At 37.0% G+C, this 22,045-nt stretch overlaps 5 protein-coding genes across 5 annotated transcripts; 1 reads left to right on the top strand and 4 right to left on the bottom strand.

The window, feature by feature from the left end:
* Positions 1-1,693: 1,693 nt before the first annotated feature.
* On the bottom strand, positions 1,694-2,407 carry LOC128921760 (forkhead box protein I3-like). Its single transcript, XM_054229924.1, has 2 exons — positions 1,907-2,407; positions 1,694-1,783 (listed from the first exon to the last, which is right to left on the bottom strand). The coding sequence occupies exons 1-2, from the start codon at positions 2,405-2,407 to the stop codon at positions 1,694-1,696; spliced, it is 591 nt and encodes a 196-aa protein (XP_054085899.1).
* Positions 2,408-4,751: 2,344 nt separating this feature from the next.
* On the bottom strand, positions 4,752-5,465 carry LOC128921761 (fork head domain transcription factor slp1-like). The gene has a single exon (XM_054229925.1). It carries the CDS (start codon positions 5,463-5,465, stop codon positions 4,752-4,754), a length of 714 nt encoding a protein of 237 aa, XP_054085900.1.
* A 1,455-nt stretch (positions 5,466-6,920) lies between these two features.
* On the top strand, positions 6,921-7,664 carry LOC105220471 (forkhead box protein I3-like). The gene has a single exon (XM_011196905.2). It carries the CDS (start codon positions 6,921-6,923, stop codon positions 7,662-7,664), a length of 744 nt encoding a protein of 247 aa, XP_011195207.1.
* A 6,644-nt stretch (positions 7,665-14,308) lies between these two features.
* On the bottom strand, positions 14,309-15,052 carry LOC105220472 (forkhead box protein I3-like). Its single transcript, XM_011196906.2, has one exon. The coding sequence runs from the start codon at positions 15,050-15,052 to the stop codon at positions 14,309-14,311; it is 744 nt and encodes a 247-aa protein (XP_011195208.2).
* A 6,005-nt stretch (positions 15,053-21,057) lies between these two features.
* LOC128921762 (forkhead box protein I1-like) lies at positions 21,058-21,693 on the bottom strand. Its single transcript, XM_054229926.1, has one exon. It carries the CDS (start codon positions 21,691-21,693, stop codon positions 21,058-21,060), a length of 636 nt encoding a protein of 211 aa, XP_054085901.1.
* Positions 21,694-22,045: the final 352 nt, after the last annotated feature.

Below are 22,045 nucleotides of genomic sequence, written 5' to 3' on the forward strand. Positions count from 1 at the left end.
CAAACAGTCAGCGCACTCGCGTCTTGGCTCCCACGTCACTGTTGACAGTCATAACTTTGAAGTTGTAGATAATTTCGTTTATCTGGGAACCAGCATTAACAACACCAACAATGTCAGCCTTGAAATCCAACGCAGAATCACTCTTGCCAACAGGTGCTACTTTGGACTGAGTAGGCAATTGAAAAGTAAAGTCCTCTCTCGACGAACCAAAATCAAACTCTATAAGTCGCTCATTATTCCCGTCCTGATGTATGGCGCTGAAGCGTGGACGATGACAACATCCGATGAGACGACTCTTGGGGTTTTCGAGAGAAAGGTTTTGCGCAAGATTTATGGTCCTCTAAACATTGGCAACGGCGAATACCGCAGACGATGGAACGATGAGCTGTACGATTTATACGACGACATTGACATAGTTCAGCGAATAAAAAAAAAGCGGCTACGCTGGCTAGGTCATGTTGTACGGATGGAAGAAAACACTCCAGCTCTGAAAGTATTCGATGCAGTACCCGCTGGAGGAAGCCGCGGAAGAGGACGACCTCCACTCCGGTGGAAAGACCAAGTGCAAAGTGACCTGGCTTCACTTGGTGTTTCCAGTTGGCGCCAAAAAGCAAAAAGGAGGAATGAGTGGCGCGCTCTGGTGGATTCGGCTATAATCGCTTAAAGCGGTTCCTACGCCAAATATATATATATATATATAAGTATAAATAAGTAAGAAGATAAAAACGTGATTTTTTATACATTCATGCAACAAAATATATTAATTTATTAACATAAAATATATATTAAATACAAATATATGTGATTTATAACAAAGAATAGCAAAATAGTAGTTTCATAAAATTTAATATTATCAGTGCATTTCCTAACGGTATTACTTATGGCATCCCACCTTTTCTGACATGAGCTGTCAAAAATTTCTTCAACTCGCATTGCTACCAACTGAAAATATGAGATCAGGGGTGGGTCGGTTTGAGGAAAAATAAGAGGGTTTCGTATCATGTAATCTTTGCTACCATTTTCTTCATCAATTAGTGTATGACACACTTATTTTGTTGATGATTCAACAGGGGTACATTAATTTGTACTACTAAATTTAATTTCTGGTGATGACTGAAAATTTTTTCATTTTGCTATCAGCATTTTTTCGTTTTCATTTTTATGAGATGAACGCTTACTCTGATGTTTCGAAAAATAAATTTCTGTTTTATATGGAATGTTTGTTGCGTTTTTTTTTTCACAGTTTACTCACGTCATGGTAATGTAATAAAAAGTATTCTGTCCCCGGTCTTAAGCTACCACCAAACCAAATTTAAGTCAAAACGGTTCAGCCGTCCTTCAGTTATGAATGGAGTAACGAACACGACTTTCTTTTATATAATATATATTGTATATTATAAAGATTTTTGTTATATGGAAAGTACAGTGGTTGTTAAGCAGAACTACTATACAATCTTCACCATACATTTTTGTTATCGCTTTCATAAATTTCTATTCGCGTTTCAAGAACAAAAGTTTAATAATGAAAACTTTTGTATTTTTCTTCTATTTTTATTTAATCATTTTTTTTTTAACAGAAATTATTTTCGATATCACAATCAATACTGGCTTTAATAAGTCACTCTATCTTACTAACTAACGAATGTCTATATACGATATTCTGATATAGTGTGAACTACTTAATATAAATTTCTTATGTGGATATTTGCTGCGAAGTCAGAAACTCGACTTGTTGTTGATGGAACATTAGTTTCTGGTATACGTCCTGATAGTGCTGCTGAGCCTGTTGTTGTTGCAGTATAAACAATTGTTGCTGCAATAGTTGTGTTTGTTGGAGATGATACTGATACCAAGCATGCTGCTCATGTAGCGCCTGTACTAACTGGATCTGGTGAGCTTCTTGTACCTCGTGGGGCGTGGGGAAGTAAACCGCATTTGGAGCCTGAGGATGTGGTACACCATTTATCAATGCTCCGATCGCACTTCCATTTCCCACACTGGCAGTACGAACTGCTGGTAATTCAGAACTCAATGCCCAATAGTTTCCACGTCCAGGGTCGTCCAAAGCACGTGGCACCTTAAGGAAGCATGAGTTCGTGCTTAGTGTCTGTCTGATCTGGTTCTGCCAGCCTTGCTCATCCTTTCGGTAAAAGGGAAAGTTATCACTGATCCAACTTTGTATTGCATTCAAAGTCAGCTTGCCCTCAGGACTACTTCGGATCGCCATAGACACCAACGCACTATACGTCAAGTTCGGTCGACTTCCATTATTATCTTCATTCGACGACATGGAAATTTTGGGCGATAGAGACCCATCGGATGGTGGTGGTGTCAGCGCTGGGTTGGTGCCATCTGGGCCTGCCAACAAATTTCTGATGGAGAAGTTGGATTCAAGATTTTGGGCCATTGTGGATGATTGTTGAGAGTGTGAAGTTTATACGAAGTAAAGTAGAATTTCAAGTGCTATTCTTTACGGATGTCTAAAAATGACTGATGACTTTCGCTCTGAACGATTTCGTATTTATATGCTAAGAGGCACATCTCTGCTCCAAAGAGTTTGATGATGTCAAAATAACGTCGAATGCCTTGTCAAAAAATCAAGGTCAGGAAAAAGGATTATAGCATTCGAAAGTGATATAGAAGTTAAAAAGTCGATTGTTCTTAAATCAATTATGGCGAGAACTATACAATTTAAAAACAATAGAACATAAAAGCTCTGAGATAAGTCGCAAATTACTCCGGAAAAAGGTCATCTCAGGTAGAAAAGTGACGCGTAGCAATATCAGTTGTTCTGCAGATGTGGCAAGTAACAGAGTGACACTTGACACACTAAGAACGTTATAGATGATCAAACTAGCTTATAACACTTTTAAATTATCCACAAAAAAATGTCCATGACATAAAACGAAATATATGTTAGAATTTATATTTCAATGACTTTACATTTTGAGATGATATAAGATTATTCACCAAGAGAATTATTGATTCATAATTTCATATTCTTACACTAAATTTTTCCTGCATTTGAATTGCATTACTTTAAAAAGTGTTCAAAATTGTATCTTAATCTTAATTATCTAAAGTGTTCAGTTAGCTTTTCATGAAAAGCTGGTGAGATTCCAGCGCCATCATCAATTTAATAAGGCCACCATTTAGCATAAGCCGGCAGTTTTATCTTCTTCCCCACTCTTTTGGTGATTTCAAATATCTTATTAAATAGGAAAAAGTGCATGTTTGATGTTTTCAAAATTCTGATTGAAATTTCAATAAAAAACACATGACTGTTGAGCTATCCAAACACTTGTGGATTTATTTCGCTTTTCAAAGTTCGTAAGGTTCTGAGTTTGAATTTGTTACGGTATATATATATTTCTGATGTATGTTAAAGTTGTACCTTGTATCCTTTATTAATTTTGGAAATCTAGATTTGGTTGGATTAGTCTGGTAGATCACACATATAACACTTTTTGTCCTTCGCAATATCAGATGAAGTGCGGTCACATAGTCTATAAGGAGTAGTAATCCTTCTAGAATGTCAGCGCTTAATGTGACTTTTAAAGGTTATATGGTCGCACTAACTATACCTCCTTCAGTCTATCACATTTTAGAAAATGAGAGAAATTTTCATTCCACGTTTGGGTTTGTACCAACAAAGAGGGATCCATAATACGTTTAATACCGTCATCACAGACCCATTCCACAAATGTCTTGGAGTTGCTAGCTGTCTTGAGAAGCACAAAACATTAACAAAAAAAAAAAATAAATAAATAAAAGATAATAATTCTGTTGGCGGGTGATTTGCGCCAGACTCTTCCAGTTATTCCTGGATCAACTGTTTCTGACAAACTAATCGCATGCCAAAAATCATATAATTTGTGGCGACACATAAAGAATTGCCAATTAACAACTAACATACGAGTGTTTTTTCAACAATATAAAGCTGCAATTGTAGAAGCAGCTAGAAATGGTAGGAAATGGCAGTTGACACCTCGGCGGATTAATAAAATTTCCAACAGATTTCTGTCACTTCATGGACTATAAAGAGGAGCTTTTCCTGACATGAAACCACAATATAATAACCATAACTGGCTGATTGAATGACCTATTTTGGTGGTAAAAAAACAAAGTTGTGGATGATCTCAATACGACAATTTAGGATTTCATTCCAGGAGAGTTGACACAGCTACAAACCAGTATGTCCCACAGACTACTTAATATTGCCTGAATTATCCCCACACACTTGCAATTAAAAGTAGTGTGAGTTGTTATCATCTGCGAAACATAAATCAACCTCGACTTTGCAATAGAATAAGACTGGCTGTGAAGAGGGTAATCAATATCGTCATCGGAGCCAAGATTGAGCCAACTATGAAATATGCTCTTTTGTTCAATATTCTGCTAAACTATATTAATTATTTCGAACTATGAATACGTATAGTATAAAATAAATATTTCGTTCCCACATTCCACGGAAGTTTTTACAAGTTATAGATTGTGACTGCGCTTTAACGAAGATTGCCAAAGATTAAGAAAAGCCTTGGCAACTTTAGCTTCAACAATACCTACACGTAGCCCACCAATACATTAAAGCCATGATGCTTCATAAGCCTCATTCCTTTCAATATGACTAAACTGCACCAAAAGAAATCGATATTTTTTCAATTTTAATTTTTCATATTTTTTTTTATCTTTTCACACTAGATATTATAAGAATACAACTAATATCACATACTTTTAACAACCAGTTAAAATTAGGAAAGAACTTGCTGTCCAGTAAAAGACGCCATCTGCTGTTGGTGGAAGACAAGTCTTTGGTATATTTCTGCATATTGGTGCTGAAGTTGTTGCTGCTGCAGTTGTACCCATTGTTGCTGTAATATATGCGCCTGTTGTTGGTGGTACGAAAACCATGCATGCTGTTCCTGCATCGCCTGCATCAGCATTGCTCGCTGAGTTTCCCCTATTTCTTGTGGTGTGGGGAAATATACCGCGTTTGGGGCTGTGGGGCGTGCTACACCGTTGACTAAGGCACCAAGTGAAGTTCCGTTACCTACACTAACAGAACCAACTGCTGCTAAATCTGGACTCATGCCCCAATAGTTTCCACGTCCAGGATCATCCAAAGCACGTGGTATCTTAAGGAAACATGAGTTTGTGCTTAGCGTCTGCCGTATTTGGTTCTGCCAACCTTGCTCATCCTTTCGGAAAAAGGGAAAGTTATCACTAATCCAACTTTGTATTGCATTCAACGTCAGTTTGCCTTCAGGACTGCTTCGTATCGCCATTGTCACCAACGCACTATAAGTCAAGTTCGGTCGACTTCCATGATTCTCTTCGTTCGACGACATGGAGGTATTGGGCGATAAAGACCCATCGGATGGTGGTGGTGTCAGCGCTGGATTGGTACCATCAGGACCTGCCAACAAATTTCGGATGGAGAAGCTTGAATTCAGATGTTGGGCCATTGTGGATTATTATTTGGAATGTGATGAATATACGAAGTAAAGAAGAATTTCTAGTGATATTCTGTGCGGATGTCTAAAAATGACTGATGACTTTCACTTTGAACGATTTCGTATTTATGTGCTAAGAGTCAAGTCTCTGCTCCAAAGAGTTTGATGATGTCAAATTAACGTCGAATGCCTTGTCAAAAAATCAAGGTCAGAAAAAGGATTATAGCTGTCGTACACGATATAAAGCAAGTGAAAAGTCCTTCGTTCTTAAGTCAATTATGGCGAGAACAATAGAGTTTTAAGTAATAGAACATAGAAGCTATGAGATAAGTCACACATGATTCCGGCAAAAGGTCATCTCAGGTAGAAAAGTGACGCGTACCAATATCAGCTGTTCTGCAGATGTGGCAGGTAAGAGAGTGACACTTGACACACTAAGAACGTTATACAGGATCAAACTATAAAAGCTTTTAAGATATAATTCTTAGATTCCTGTGTCACCATTTATCTTATTTACCCCTCTTTTAGTGGTTTCAAATACCTTATTAAATTCGAAAAACTGCATGTTTGATGTTTTCAAAACTCTGATAGAAATTTCGATACAAACCACATAACTTAAACTATCCAACACTTATTTATTTATTTAAACTTTCACAGTTCGTAAGGTTCTGCATTTGTTGAATTTGTTATTGTCTAAATATAAATCTGATGGATTTTCCGATCATGCAGCCTTTAGTGATTTTGGAAATATAGTTTGGTTGGATTAGTCTATTATACTGCTTGAAAGCAGATATGCTTCGCTGTAACTTTTTTAATTCACGAAGCTAAGTCCCGAAATAAAGACAATTGTTCTCAAAGCTAGCAATTACAGCGGCAAAAAGTCAACGCAGGAAAACAATGTGATCAAGGTCAGCGAAGAATCTATTGTTCTTTAAGCCTCTAACTTTTTTAATGGTCAAGCGATGCAAGCAGGTAAGAAACTGACACCAGTGTTACATAATGATAGTTAAGGTTACCGAAGCAGCTCAAGAGCTCAGCCAGAAGCTTGAGACTTGCTACATTTGCATGCCCTATATAATCCCTTTTCTGTGAAAGCATTTTACTTTTCAAAGCGTTACTTTCATTACCTATGTATTGTTTAAAAACTGATCTCATTTTTTCGCTAATTTTATTCTTTAGTTATTTTAACAAAAGAACCTAAAGGACAGTAGACCTTGGTTTAGCCTTGATTTTATAATTTGGTTTTGTATTAACTTGACTTTAAAACAAAAAACTCAAAACCCTCAGCCAAAATAAAATGAATATTGTGTCACAGTGACTCCCTGCCTTCGATGAAATAAATACCAAAATTCGAAAGGATTCGTCAGCAGACAGCTTTTGCATCTCATACATCTCACTGAGAAACAGCACAAACATCTTCAACATCTATTTCTGGCAACAAGTCAATAGTTCGTCTTCTTCAGAAAAATGTCACCAATATTCGAGTCGAACTTTTCCATACGCAGCATACTCTCGAACGATGAAGACAACAAGCCAATCGACATAAGACCGAATTACACTTACTCCGCGTTGGTGACGATGGCCATACGAAGCAGCTCGGAGCAGAAACTAACATTGAGTAGCATCCAACAGTGGATCATGGACAATTTTCCGTACTATAGAAAAGATCAACGCGGCTGGCAGTGCCAGATTCGTCATACGCTCACTACAAATTCCTGTTTCATGAAGATACCACGTCCACCAAGCGATCCGGGACGCGGAAATTACTGGACCGTGAACCCAGAAGTTGAGTCTATCAAAAAGAGTGCGTCACCTGGACAAGCGCAAGTCGTCACAAACGCATTTGAATCGAAATATAACGTCAATCAAGCAATGGCACAGGGAGTACCACATCCACAAATGCCAACGGCTAGATATTTTCCAACTCCACAAGAAATTGAGCGGACGCAACAAATGATGATGGAACATGCGCTGCTAGAACAGCACGCATGGTTCTTGCATCACCAGCAACAAACGAAGCTGTTGCAACAACAATTGGTCACTCTACAACAGCAGCAATATCAGCAGCAGTGTGAGGAGATCTATAGGAAGATAACTTTCCATCAACAACAGTGCGCTTTTTTGTCTGCATCACAGTACCCCATGTCGGGACCGAATTCGTGTGATTTACTAGAAGTTAAGCAAGAGATTGTAGATCAATTCAATCTGTAAGTGATTCATACGTCACTATTTATATTATAAAATTTTGCATTAATAAATAAACTATTATTTGATGAATTAAAAGTGGTGCTCGTTTCAATGAAGATAATCATGCCTTAAAGGGGTTCCTAATTTTTTTGATTGGGTCGTTAGCTGTATAAATGCCTTCGAAGTTGGTAGCAGTTATGATTGCAATGGGTATAAAATTGTTTCAAGTGAAATCTCAACTATAACGAAGTGATAGAGTTTCTCTATCGGATTTGCCTTTAAGGAAGGAAAACTTTAAAATAGCGCGAATTTCGGCGTTAGTGAACTCCATGTTGACACGTCTCTAACTGTTGAACGCAATATCCAAACTAATCATGTATAGCGTCGTTTTGTAGGTTATGTCAAGACCTTTCAAAGATGTATAGTATTGCCAGATACGAGCTCTGTAGCGCTTTATACATAGCCGCGAATTACAAAAGACAAAAAGGAGGAAGGGTATATATATATATATGATATTTGCCAGGGATATTGCGACGAGGACGCAATATTTTTCCGAGAACTCGCTGGGAATAACATTAGAATGGCAAATTTTATTAATACTTTTCTTGAAAAATTGCAGATATTCCTCATTAAATATGTAACTTTAAAAAGATTGTGGATTTAAAATTTGTATTAAACAAGTAAGGAAGGGCTAAGTTCGGGAGTAACCAAACATCTTATACTCTCGCAATTTATTTATTTAACTTAATTAATATTATATAATACACAATTTGACCTACATATTCGTCATATATATTGTATAAAGTCCATTGAAAGTTGGAAACCCTAATATTAGGTTAGAAGCACCGAGGTCCTCATGTTCGATATATGGGGCCTTGAAAACCTATGGTCCGATTTCGGCGATTTTTAGAAATGGGGCTGCCACACTATAAATACAGAATTTGTGCAAAGTTTTACACCGATATCTTCACTAGTGCTTACTTTATATATTGTAAAGTAAACGATTCAGATCATCTTCTAAGTTCTGGTATATAGGAAGTAGGCGGGGTTGTGATCCGATTTGCACAATTTTCACAACATATTATTGGGAGGTAAGGAAACTATTACAAACCAAGTTTCATTGAAATCGGTCGAGTAGTCCCTGAGAAATGGTTTTTGATAAGTGGGCGACGCCACGCCCATTTTCCATTTTGTAAAAAAATCTGAGTGCAGCTTCCATCTGCCATTTCTTGTGTGAAATTTAGTGTTTCTGACGTTTTTCGTTAGTGAGTTAACCCACTTTTAGTAATTTTCAAGCTAACCTTTGTATGGGAGGTGGGCGTGGTTATTATCCGATTTCTTTTATTTTTGAACAATATTAAGAGTGGCTAAAAAAACGACTGCAGAAAGTTTGGTTTATATAGCTTCATTGGTTTGCGAGATATATATAAATAACCAATTTGGGGGCGGGACCACGCCCACTTCCCCAAAAAAATTACATCCAAATATGCCCCTTCATAGTGCGATCCTTCATCCCAAATTTTATTTCCATAGCTTTATTTATGGCTTAGTTATGGCACTTTATGTGTTTTCGGTTTTCTTCTTCCTCACTAATTCATTGAAACATTTTCATTACTTTCTGTATCGATTTACAATTAAGATTACACATTTTAGTCATTTAGTCATTGAATGAGCTAAAAAATTGCCTGGCTTCGCATATATGTTTGTATAAATAATTAAAAGAAATAAATTAATTATACAAAACACTAAACCACATTTTATTGTCGTGTTACTAAATGACTGAGCAGCTTTAAATACCAACAAGTGGTTTATACTAATTAGCAACACTGTATATATTTATCTAGTTCAACATTCAATAAATATTAATAATTTATAGTACAAATATAAACAATGCTAACTAGGCATACTAATTACAGTTAACAGTTGCATAAATTCATTTTTCAATTATAATTTTCAATGACCTATATTGGTAGAGTCTACTCTATATACTATATACGAGCATGTAAATCACTGACACAATAAAGACAACAAAAAAACAGTAAACACAAATTAAAGCAAAAAAAAGTAAGTGAAATAAAATATTTGCTTTTCTCGCCATTCGTTAGTATTTCAACATTTTTTGGTCAAATAAATATAAATTACATCAAAGCGCAAAAGCCATTCAAGCGCAAAACCATTAAGCATTATGATGCGGCATGCCACAGAAGCCACATACTAAATTCTGTTACACAACAACAAAAACAAAAAACAACAATAAGCTACTGCAAACATTATGTAACAGTTAAAATAGCAATAACAAAAAAAAAATAACAAGCAACATTTACGCACGAAAAGCGATTTAAATCGTGCTGTGTGAAAATTCACAAAACAAATGTTACTCATACCACATGGCGGCCACCTCCAACGAAGTGCGACTGCCATGGCACGACAGTAATGTAAATATAACTGCGAATTATGGTTGAAAAAAAATGAAAACAATACACTTTTTAACGCAACGGTGCTTTAAGACTATGCTTTTTACATATCGCCTCACCCTCACTCCCTCTTCCTCTTAAGTTTCTTTATCGCCCCATCATCTTCACGCGCACACCAACCTCAACAGCGGTACATACATAATTGGCCGTTGCTATTAATATTTTTCATTCTTAAATAAAGATAATAACAAAATATGACTTTCTGCCGGAAGTGTATGCCAGCGCACCACACAAAAGGTTACTATCTGTGGCGCCAAGTAGTAGCTGGAGTGGAAAATATATATAGATACGTGTATACATATTTATAATGGCAAAAATATTGGGCAACCACAAAAGTTGGATTGTAAACAAAACATACCATACACACCAGTTGCATTGTTGCTGTTGTTGCTACTTAAATTACAAAAACAAAGCACAAATAAGCAGCGGGCATCACGAAAGTGGCGTAAAAAATATAGCGAAAACATTAACGCAAACATGAGTTAAACATAATGACCGCTAATTTGTTTTAATTTATGTTGTAGTTGCGCTGTTTCGCCTTATTCCTGCAGTGGAGTCTTCATAAATTTCCGTTACGGACTATTTGGTGTGACTTTAATGTGTTCTTCTAGGTATGTGCAAGTGGTTGAGGGGAGTGAGGAGATGTTTTTCTTGGTTCTTTTTGGTTTTTTTTTTTCGGGTTGAGTGACTTGGTAAGTAATGCTTTTGGGGATTATAGACCAATGACCCATAGTTACAGCCTGCAGAGGTGGTTCATTTCAGAAATGACATATAAAAATGTTTTACCTTAGAAAATGTACCAGATCTGCTATTCCTTTTTCGATTCATTTTTCTGCAAAGGTTTCAAGAACCTAATGAATCATATCCTATTTAAACGGTGAAGTTTGCATTATGAGAGAGTACTATCCAGTAATTGAAGACTCAAAGGTGAGTATATACAGCGAAAACCATGTTAGCTTAGCCGTGAAAAGGTAAAAATTTGGTTTATATCATAATTTATAAGCATATTTTCAAAATAAAATTATCCCTTGGTTATTTCACGTATGTAACAGTAATTTAGGAATGTGTTCCAAAAGTTCATAAAAAGGAAATTTGATTGTTTAGTACACTTTTTTTGTGAAAAGTCGTTATTGACACCTTAAAAAGAAACTAAAAAATCTAAATTTAAAAAACAGACTATTTTTAAAATTTTTCTAAATTATTTCCGATAGGAAACCTGTGAGTGTTAGTTCATTACAAGCCATTTATTTCGAAAGCAGAAGCCTTCATTAAAATAATCATCCTTGGTTTACGATATCAATGAAATTCTTTATTCCTGTCATTTTTGTATGGAACTCGATTTCTTTTGCATGGCCACCACGGGCACGCTTGCAGATGTCCAGACGCTGAATCCAATCCTATCGACGGGTTTCAAATATAATTCGGCCCATACTGCTGCAATTTCACGTTCGATATTCGTACGACGTTCATCAATTGTTGCTCGCTTGTTGGCATAAGCCATAGCCCCACAGGAATTAGTATAACGGCGTCAAATCGCACGATCCAGGCGGCAAATTGACTGGGCCATTTCGTAAAACAACACGTTCACCAAACTTGATTTTCAACAAATTGATTGTGACATTCGCTGTGTGGCTTGTGGCACCATTCTGCTGGAACCACATATTGTCCAAGTCCATATCATCCAATTCTCATTTACAGTAACGTGCCGGTCTTGATCATCACGGAAGAAGTAGGGCCCAATGTCCGGACCGCCGGTCGCCGGAAATTGCACCCAACCGTATTTTTTACGGTAGGCAATGGTGACTCATGGAGTACGTGTAGATTGCTGCCTCACCTATAACGCATATTTTGCTTATCGACGAAGCCTTTCATCCATAAATGAGCCTCATCGCTGAAGATGATTTTTCGACGAATGACCGGATCATTTTCAAGTTGTTGCTCAGCCCAATTCACGAACTTACGTCGGTTATGGTGGTCAAGCGGCTTCAGTTCATGCGTCAATTTGATCTTGAAAGAATTTAGGCCAAGATCTTTTCTCAAAATTCGCCACAAGGACATCACAGAGATGTCCAACGCTTGAGAACGACAAGTGAGAAACTGATTTGGGTGTTGCTCAATTGATGCGCTAGCGGCAGCAATATTCACGACACGACGAGGATTTCTTTGTCTCACTGGCACGGGAACATTTTGTACTGACAGACAGAACGATTATGGCAACCATAAATTGGGCGTAGCGCTCTTAAAGTTGAGGCCACTGACTCCGAATATCGGTAGTATATTTTATTAATTTTCACTCTTTGTTGGATCTTATATTACCTTACTGAAGAGAAATGTCAAAAGAGCGGGGAAAAATATGGCGTCGTTGGCTGTCCCTATCGGACTACTTTTGTAGCCTCTCTTTTGAAAACCCTTTTATAATATATCATACATTGTTTCTTCAACATTCCTAACTCCGTTTGCGGAATATAGTATAGTAGATAAAGTTTAAAATTCGTATAGATACTACCTATCGCATATAAAATAAATTGCATTTGGTAAATACTAAGAACTACAATAACTACCTGGTATACCAACAGTATTACTTTCTACATTCTGTATTTTATATGCATGCACCATTTTACGTGATAAGTGCCAACTACAAACGATATACACTTGTGTACAAGTAACCAGAGCACTCATGAAACTTATTGTTGTTGTTGCAGTATTGGCAACAAAAGAACGCAATTGTAAACCGATTCGCAACAGTAAAAACTTTGTTTGTCTCTATATATTCCACCAATAGTGCGCTTATGTGCTGCAAAGTGTAACGCAGCTCTTATTTCACTATTGAGAGAGAGCTCACTTGAATTGCAATCGGCGTATAAATCACTTTACACTCATGCTGTCTAAAACACGCGCTTAACTTGTTTTTGAAGCAAAGCAAATGTAGCAGTCTTGAGGGTGTTAATAGGATTTAGGTTGGAAGTAAAGCTAAATACAATTCTTATATATTTTATGGTAAGGTACGGAAAATTTGTGTTGTTATCATTAGCGACAGACAAAAGAGTGTTCGATTCAGATAATTTTTACCTAAAGGTACTTAGTAGCCATTCTAATACCAATAATTTGCAATTAAATCGTCGTAAAAATACTCGAACAAAATCACTATTAAAGGTCACAGGTCACTTGCATTAAACAGTTCATATATGCTCTCGATATTCTTAACATTTTCGTGTAACAACTGATACATATTTCTATAAATAGATGTATGTATATAAATCCATTATCATTTGATTTCGCGAACTCGAACTGGTTGTGAAAGGACACCATTTTGAAAACAGAATAATCGCAGAAATACCAGATGAGCTCTTAAACAAATATGTTTGAATGTACCATATACATACATTTACAATTCCTACAAAACACGCCAATAAGCGTAGTAAATATAAAAACAAAAACAACACACAAAATAACTTCCGTTCTCCCTTATCAATGCCGTGCGGCTTTGAAGCAGCCCTCTTGAATGCTTTTGACTGCTTCCTGCACATTCACGAAGACAGCGCCAAATATACGCTGTTGCGTATCCGCAAATCACCAATTAAATATTTATACTTCAATCTATTCAACATGCGCATTTATAACCATTCATGATGTAATAAATATAAAACTGTGCAAAAGGTCGACGGCTCACGTGTGTGCAGTTACTGCAGGAAGTGATATCAAGAAGAAGAAGAAAGCTCAACACACTTATTTTAGACACTCAGATACACAGTGCCACCTACAAAAGTTTATACACACACATATTTATAGATATGTCTTTCTTATTTTTTGGGCTCAGAGCTAAATTTAGCCAGAAGCTTGGGAAGTATCAGCTGGCTGAAAGTGTACGTATGCTTAAGATTATTTCTACTTGGCCTTACGCTAGTATAATATGTTTGTTGTTTGTAATGCTTTTTGTCAGACTTTATAGAACTCGTTTGGAGGAAGAGATGAACGTTTGTATTTTCTCCATGCATTAGAATACAATTTTCATTTCTTTTGCTATTAATATTCATAACCTTATCTCTAATTCTAATCGGGTACAACAAAGACTAAATAATTTTACAATTCAAGACATTATTATCTTCATTGAAACGAGCACCACTTTGAATTCTTCAAATAATAATTTATTTATTAATGCAAAATTTATAATATAAATAGTGACGTATGAATCACTTACAGATTGAATTGATCTACAATCTCTTGCTTAACTTCTAGTAAATCACACGAATTCGGCTCCGACATGGGATACTGTGTGGCAGTCAAGAAAGCGCACTGTTGTTGATGGAATCTCATCTTCCTATAGATCTCCTCACACTGTTGCTGATATTGCTGTTGTTGTAGAGTGACCAATTGTTGTTGCAACAGTTTCGTTTGTTGCTGGTGATGCAAGAACCATGCGTGCTGTTCTAGCAGCGCATGTTCCATCATCATTTGTTGCGTCCGCTCAATTTCTTGTGGAGTTGGAAAATATCTAGCCGTTGGCATTTGTGGATGTGGCACTCCCTGTGTCATTGCTTGATTGACGTTATATTTGGATTCAAATGCGTTTGTGTCGACTTGTGCTTGTCCAGTTGACGCACTCTTTTTGATGGACTCAACTTCTGGGTTCACGGCCCAATAATTTCCGCGTCCGGGATCGTTTGGAGGACGTGGTATCTTCATGAAACAGGAATTTGTTGTGAGCGTATGACGAATCTGGCACTGCCAGCCTCGTTGATCTTTTCGATAGTACGGAAAATTGTCCATGATCCACTGTTGGATGCTACTCAATGTTAGTTTCTGCTCCGGGCTGCTTCGTATGGCCATCGTCACCAACGCGGAGTAGGTGTAATTCGGTCTTATGTCGATTGGCTTGTTGTCTTCACCGTTCGTGAGTATGCTGCGTATGGAAAAGTTCGACTCGAATATTGGTGACATTTTTCTGAAGAAGATGAACTATAGACTTGTTTCGAGGGATAGATTATGAAGATGTTTGTGCTGAAGAAGTGAGCTTGTTTCTCAGTGTGTTGTATGAGATGCAAATGCTGTCTGCTGACGAATCCTTTCGAATCCTTGGTATTTATATCATCGAAGTCAGGGAGTCACTGTGACTCAATATTCGTCTTATTTTGGCTGAGAGTTATTGAGTTTTTTGTTTTAAAGTCAAGTTAACATCAAAACCAAATTATAAAATCAAGGTTAAACCAAGGGTTATAATCTGGTACACCAGTAATTATATCAGCAATACAGCGATGTAGAATTTAAACCAACCAAGGACAGGAGATGGAACTGAAATTCCTAAGAAATGTCTACTGTCCCTTAGGTTCTTTTGTTAAAATAACTAAAGAAAAAATTAACGAAAAAATGAGATCAGTTTTTAAACAATACAATTAAACAATACAACAACAATAAGTAATGAAAGCAACGCTTTGAAAAGTAAAATGCTTTCCACGAAAGGGATTATATGGAACATGCACATGTGGTAAGCATCTATCGACTACCTGAGCTCTTGATCTGCTTCGGTAGGCTTAACTTTCATTATGTAACAGTTGTGTCAGTTTCATACCTGCTAACATCGCTTGACCATTAAAAAAGTTAGAGGCTTAAAGAACAATAGATTCTCCGCTGACCTTGATCACATTATTTTCCTGCGTTGACTTCTTTCCGCTGTAATTGATAGCTTTGAGAACAGTTGTTCTCTTTCATGATCTTTATTTCGTGACTTAGCATCGTTTGTTAAATAAATCGAAGTTACAGCGATGCTTATCGGCTTTCAAGCAGGATAATGGACTTTAAAACCGACCTTTGTGGCAAGTACAGCTTTTCTTTGTTTCAAAACATCTTATGGAGATTGTGAAGCCATATCATGACTTCTAGTCGCTTGGAGATAATTATGTTCGATGCATCTAAAGAGAGCAAGCTACAGAAGTGTTCCAAGAAATTAGTTTGAGGCCGTATAAAATGTTCTTCAAGGTAAGAAAGGGAAAATATGCATCAATAATTCTCTTGGAAAATAATCTTATATCATCTCAAAATATAAAGTCATTGAAATATGAATTTTAACCTATATTTCGTTTTATGTCTTTGGCATTTTTTGTGAAAAATTAAGTCTTTAAAGCTATTATAGTTTGATCCTCTATTACACTCTCAGCTTAACGCGAATTTCCCCTATGTTCAAGCCAGAGTCACTCTCTTACCTGCCACATCTGCAGAACATCTGATATTGCTACGCGTCATTTTTCTACCTGAGATGACCTTTTTCCGGAATGATGTGTGGCTTATCTCAGAGCTTCTATGTTTTATTGTTTAAAACTCCATTGTTCTCGCCATAATTGACTTAAGAACAATAGACTTTCTAACTTCTATATCACTTTCGAATGCTATAAACTTTTTTCCTGACCTTGATTTTTTGACAACGGATTCGACGTTAGTTTGACATCATCAAACTCTTTGGAGCAGAGACGTGACGTTTAGCATATAAATACGAAAACGTTCACAGCGAAAGTCATCAGTCATTTTTAGACATCCGCACAGAATATCACTAGAAACTCTTCTTTACTTCGTATATTCATCACATTCCAAATAATAATCCACAATGGCCCAACATCTGGATTCAAGCTTCTCCATCCGAAATTTGTTGGCAGGTCCTGATGGTACCAATCCAGCGCTGACACCACCACCATCCGATGGGTCTTTATCGCCCAATACCTCCATGTCGTCGTACGAAAATAATAATGGAAGTCGCCCGAACTTGACTTATAGTGCGTTGGTGGCAATGGCGATACGAAGCAGTCCTGAAGGCAAACTGACGTTGAATGCAATACAAAATTGGATCAGTGATAACATAAGAAATTTAGTTAGTAAGATAGAGTGACTTATTAAAGCCAGTATTGATTGTGATATCGAAAATAATTTCTGTTAAAAAAAAATGATTAAATAAAAATATAAGAAAAATAAAAAAGTTTTCATTATTAAACTTTTGTTCTTGAAACGCGAATAGAAATTTATGAAAGCGATAACAAAAATGTATGGTGAAGATTGTATAGTAGTTCTGCTTAACAACCACTGTACTTTCCATATAACAAAAATCTTTATAATATACAATATATATTATATAAAAGAAAGTCGTGTTCGTTACTCCATTCATAACTGAAGGACGGCTGAACCGTTTTGACTTAAATTTGGTTTGGTGGTAGCTTAAGACCGGGGACAGAATACTTTTTATTACATTACCATGACGTGAGTAAACTGTGAAAAAAAGAACGCAACAAACATTCCATATAAAAACATTCTCATAAAAATGAAAACGAAAAAATGCTGATAGCAAAACGAAAAAATTTTCAGTCATCACCAAAAATTAAATTTAGTAGTACAAATTATTGTACCCCTGTTGAATCATCAACAAAAATAAGTGTGTCATACACTAATTGATGAAGAAAATGGTAGCAAAGATTACATGATACGAAACCCTCTTATTTTTCCTCAAACCGACCTCGCAATGCGAGTTGAAGAAATTTTTGACAGCTCATGTCAGAAAAGGTGGGATGCCATAAGTAATACCGTTAGGAAATGCACTGATAATATTAAATTTTATGAAACTACTATTTTGCTATTCTTTGTTATAAATCACATATATTTGTATTTAATATATATTTTATGTTAATAAATTAATATATTTTGTTGCATGAATGTATAAAAAATCACGTTTTTATCTTCTTACTTATTTATACTTAGTATATAAGTATATCTTCGAGAAAAGAGGATCGACACACACCACCTTTTTGTCGATTTTAAAGCTGCTTTCGACAGCACGAAAAGGAGTTGCCTTTACGCCGCGATGTCTGAATTTGGTATCCCCGCAAAACTAATACGGCTGTGTAAATTGACGTTGAGCAACACCAAAAGCTCCGTCATGATTGGGAAGGACCTCTCCGAGCCGTTCGATACCAAACGAGGTTTCAGACAAGGTGACTCACTATCGTGCGACTTCTTTAACCTGATGCTGGAAAAAATTATAAGAGCTGCAGAGCTAAACCGAGAAGGTACAATCTTCTACAAGAGTGTACAGCTCCTGGCGTACGCCGATGATATTGATATCATCGGAAGCAACAACCGCGCCGTTTGTTCTGCTTTTTCCCGCATGGATAAGGAGGCGAAGCGAATGGGTCTGAAGGTGAATGAGGACAAGACGAAATATCTCCTGTCATCAAACAAACAGTCGGCGCATTCGCGTCTTGGCTCCCACGTCACTGTTGACAGTCATAACTTCGAGGTCGTAGATAATTTCGTATACCTGGGAACCAGCATCAACAACACGAACAATGTCAGCCTCGAAATCCAGCGCAGAATAACTCTTGCCAACAGGTGCTACTTTGGACTGAGTAGGCAATGGAACAGTAAAGTCCTCTCTCGACGAACCAAAATCAAGCTCTACAAGTCGCTTATCATTCCCGTTCTGCTTTACGGTGCAGAAGCTTGGACGATGTCAACATCAGATGAGACGACACTAGGAGTTTTCGAGAGGAAAATTTTGCGCAAGATTTATGGTCCTCAGAACATTGGCAACGGCGAATACCGCAGACGATGGAACGATGAGCTGTACGAGTTATACGACGACATTGACATAGTTCAGCGAATAAAAAGACAGCGGCTACGCTGGCTAGGTCATGTTGTCCGAATGGACGAAAACACTCCAGCCCTGAAAGTGTTCGATGCAGTACCCGCCGGAGGAAGCCGAGGAAGGGGAAGGCCTCCACTCCGTTGGAGGGACCAGGTGGAGAGCGACCTGGTTACACTTGGGATCTCCAACTGGCGCCGAACTGCGAAGGAGAGAGACAGGTGGCGCACTATCGTCGATTCGGCTATAACCGGCTAAACGGTTGCAACGCCAATCACATACATACATACATATAAGTATATCTAAGGTAGTATATAAATGATATAGGCCTACTGGAGAAAGGAGCATTTAAAAATAATGTCTAAAATGTAAAATTCCCAAAAGTGATTTCTAAAATGGCCAATCTAATTTTTTCGGTAGTGGCATCATTGTCCAATGTTATAAAAATGTGGATTTTGACAGAGCTCTCTCCGAACAAAAAGTTTCGTAGCATGTCATCTTTGATGGTGGTTTATATTTTCTGGATGTTCCAGGTAGAACTGAAAACACATTCCTAATGCCATTAGTTTTAGCCAGTGTTCGTGAAAGATCCAACATTGTGGGCACATTGGGCAAAGGATTGCGTACGGCTCATTCAAGACTAAAACAGTTAACATCTTCAAAATGTCGAAAATCATATGGAACGAATGCACAATGGCGCATAGACTTGCATGGGACCTACCAATCTGACGTTTGAGTTTAAACGACTTAAATTTCCGAGTCGTCTTGCATTCGCTATAAATATTAACGGATTATATACAGTTGGGATGTCGAAAAAAGGCATTTTTTAATAAATTTTTCTAAGCAAACTATTTGGTTTATTGATTTGAAACTTGGCAGGTATATTATGACTACCTTAATCTATATTCACATATTTTTTATTGCCAAAAATAACTATCGTGAACGTTGATATTGCCAATTTTGCAGAGGTTCGCAAAAAGAGGCCTCTTGCGGTGAGCACGATATCTCTGGACTGGATCATCTAAAATGCAAAAACCAAATAAATTTCATTAATATAATAAATAATCTAGTGATTGATTGAAGGAATTAGCCAAAAAAATGTTTGACAAAATGGCGGCTACTCAAAGCAATAGTTTCGATTTTCGACCAAAATTCGGGTCTTTAATTGTTTATAAAAATAAGAAATTTTCATCGGATGGGGAAATCCTTCGATTAATTACTAAAAGAAATATAGTTAAGAAGCTTGTGTAAAAATTTCAGACCGATCGTTTCAGCCGTTTCTGAGAAATTTTGCGACTTTGGAAACACCGTTTCGAGAAAAACGAGTTTAAAGTTTTGAGAGCACTTTACATGTCGTCGGCTCGCCTGCACTAATGTGTCTTCGAAAATGTTCGTAGGATCGACTTGAAATTTTGTGTGTGTATACTCAGATATATATATATTAAGAAAAGGCAAAATAAAATATTTTTTGAAAATCCTAACCGTATATAACCCCTTAACAAATGAAAACGCCAAACCTTGAAAGTTAATAATAAACACAATAAAACCAAAAATCTCCTCATTTATTGCCTCTAAGGCGGAAGAAACTTCTGCGCTGGGCCAGCTAGTAAATTTATAAATTAAGCACCAGTGAAGAAATCGGAACAAAACTTTGCACAAATACTGCATTTCTAGTGTGATATCGTTTCTCCAAAAATCACAAAAGTCCGACTAAAACTTTTCAAGACCACTCATATCGAACATGAGGACCTCAGTGCTAGTGACCAATTTTTTACCGCAAATATCGGTAACTCTCTGCGATATCCTGAAGAACTTCAAGGGAGATTTGTCTTTTAACGGATCGCCTCCGTGCAGAAAATTTTGCAAAATCAGGTCAATACTTCCTCTGGCCCCATACACCTCATATACTTTAAATAAACATTTGGTTAACCTACCTAAATTCAGTAACCCTTAACCATGAAGGGTTACTTAAGAGGAATATTTCGATTTTTAAATTGATTGAATTCTTAAACGATACTTGTGAGAATTTTGGAGAAATGATATCTCGAGGTCTACTTGCCGGCATTAAAATTAATTAATTCTCAACGAAAGCTCATGAATAACTCTCACGGAATAAAATGTATTAATCTTAATTATCAGGTCCAACCAAAAAAAAAAATTAGGAACCCCTTTTAGGCACGATCATCTTCATTGAAACGAGCACCACTTCCATTTCATCAAATAATAATTTATTGATTAATGCAAAATTTTATAATATAAATAGTGACGTATGAATCACTTACAGATTGAATTGATCTACAATATTTTGCTTAACTACTAGTACATCTCACGAATTCGGTTCAGACATGGGGTAATGTGTGGCAGACAAAAAAGCGCACTGTTGTTGATGGAAAGTTATCTTCCTATAGATCTCTTCACACTGTTGCTGATATTGCTGTTGTTGTAGAGTGACCAATTGTTGTTGCAACAGCTCAATTTCTTGTGGAGTTGGAAAATATCTAGCCGTTGGCATTTGTGGATGTGGTACTCCCTGTGCCATTGCTTGATTAACGTTATATTTCGATTCAAATGCGTTTGTGACGACTTGCGCTTGTCCAGGTGACGCACTCTTCTTGATAGACTCAACTTCTGGGTTCACGGTCCAGTAATTTCCGCGTCCCGGATCGCTTGGTGGACGTGGTATCTTCATGAAACAGGAATTTGTAGTGAGCGTATGACGAATCTGGCATTGCCAGCCGCGTTGATCTTTTCGATAGTACGGAAAATTGTCCATGATCCACTGTTGGATGCTACTCAATGTTAGTTTCTGCTCCGGGCTGCTTCGTATGGCCATCGTCACCAACGCGGAGTAGGTGTAGTTGGGTCTTATGTCGATTTGATTCGGTGAGGGTAGTTCCTTACTGTCTTCTCTGTTTGAGAGTATGGTGCGTATGGAAAAGTTCGACTCGAATATTGGTGACATTTTATTTTACAAGTAGATGAACTATGAACTTGAAGCGAAGTATGATCCTTGAAGATGTTTGTGCAGAAGAAGTGAGCTTGTTTTTCAGTGTGCTGTATGAGATGTAAATGCTGTTTACTGAAAAATCCTTTCGAATCTTGGGTATTTATATGATCGAAGTTAGGGAGTCACTGTGACTCAATATTCGATGTATTTTGGCTGAGAGCTATTGAGTTTTTTGTTTCAAAGTCAAGTTAATATCAAAACCAAATTATAAAATCAAGGCTGAACCAAAGGTTATAATCCGGTAAACCAGTAATTTTATCAGCAATATGGCGTTGTTGAATTTAAACCAACCAAGGACAGTAGATAG

The sequence above is a fragment of the Zeugodacus cucurbitae genome, chromosome 4, assembly GCF_028554725.1.
Source record: "Zeugodacus cucurbitae isolate PBARC_wt_2022May chromosome 4, idZeuCucr1.2, whole genome shotgun sequence".
Lineage (NCBI taxonomy): Eukaryota > Metazoa > Arthropoda > Insecta > Diptera > Tephritidae > Zeugodacus > Zeugodacus cucurbitae.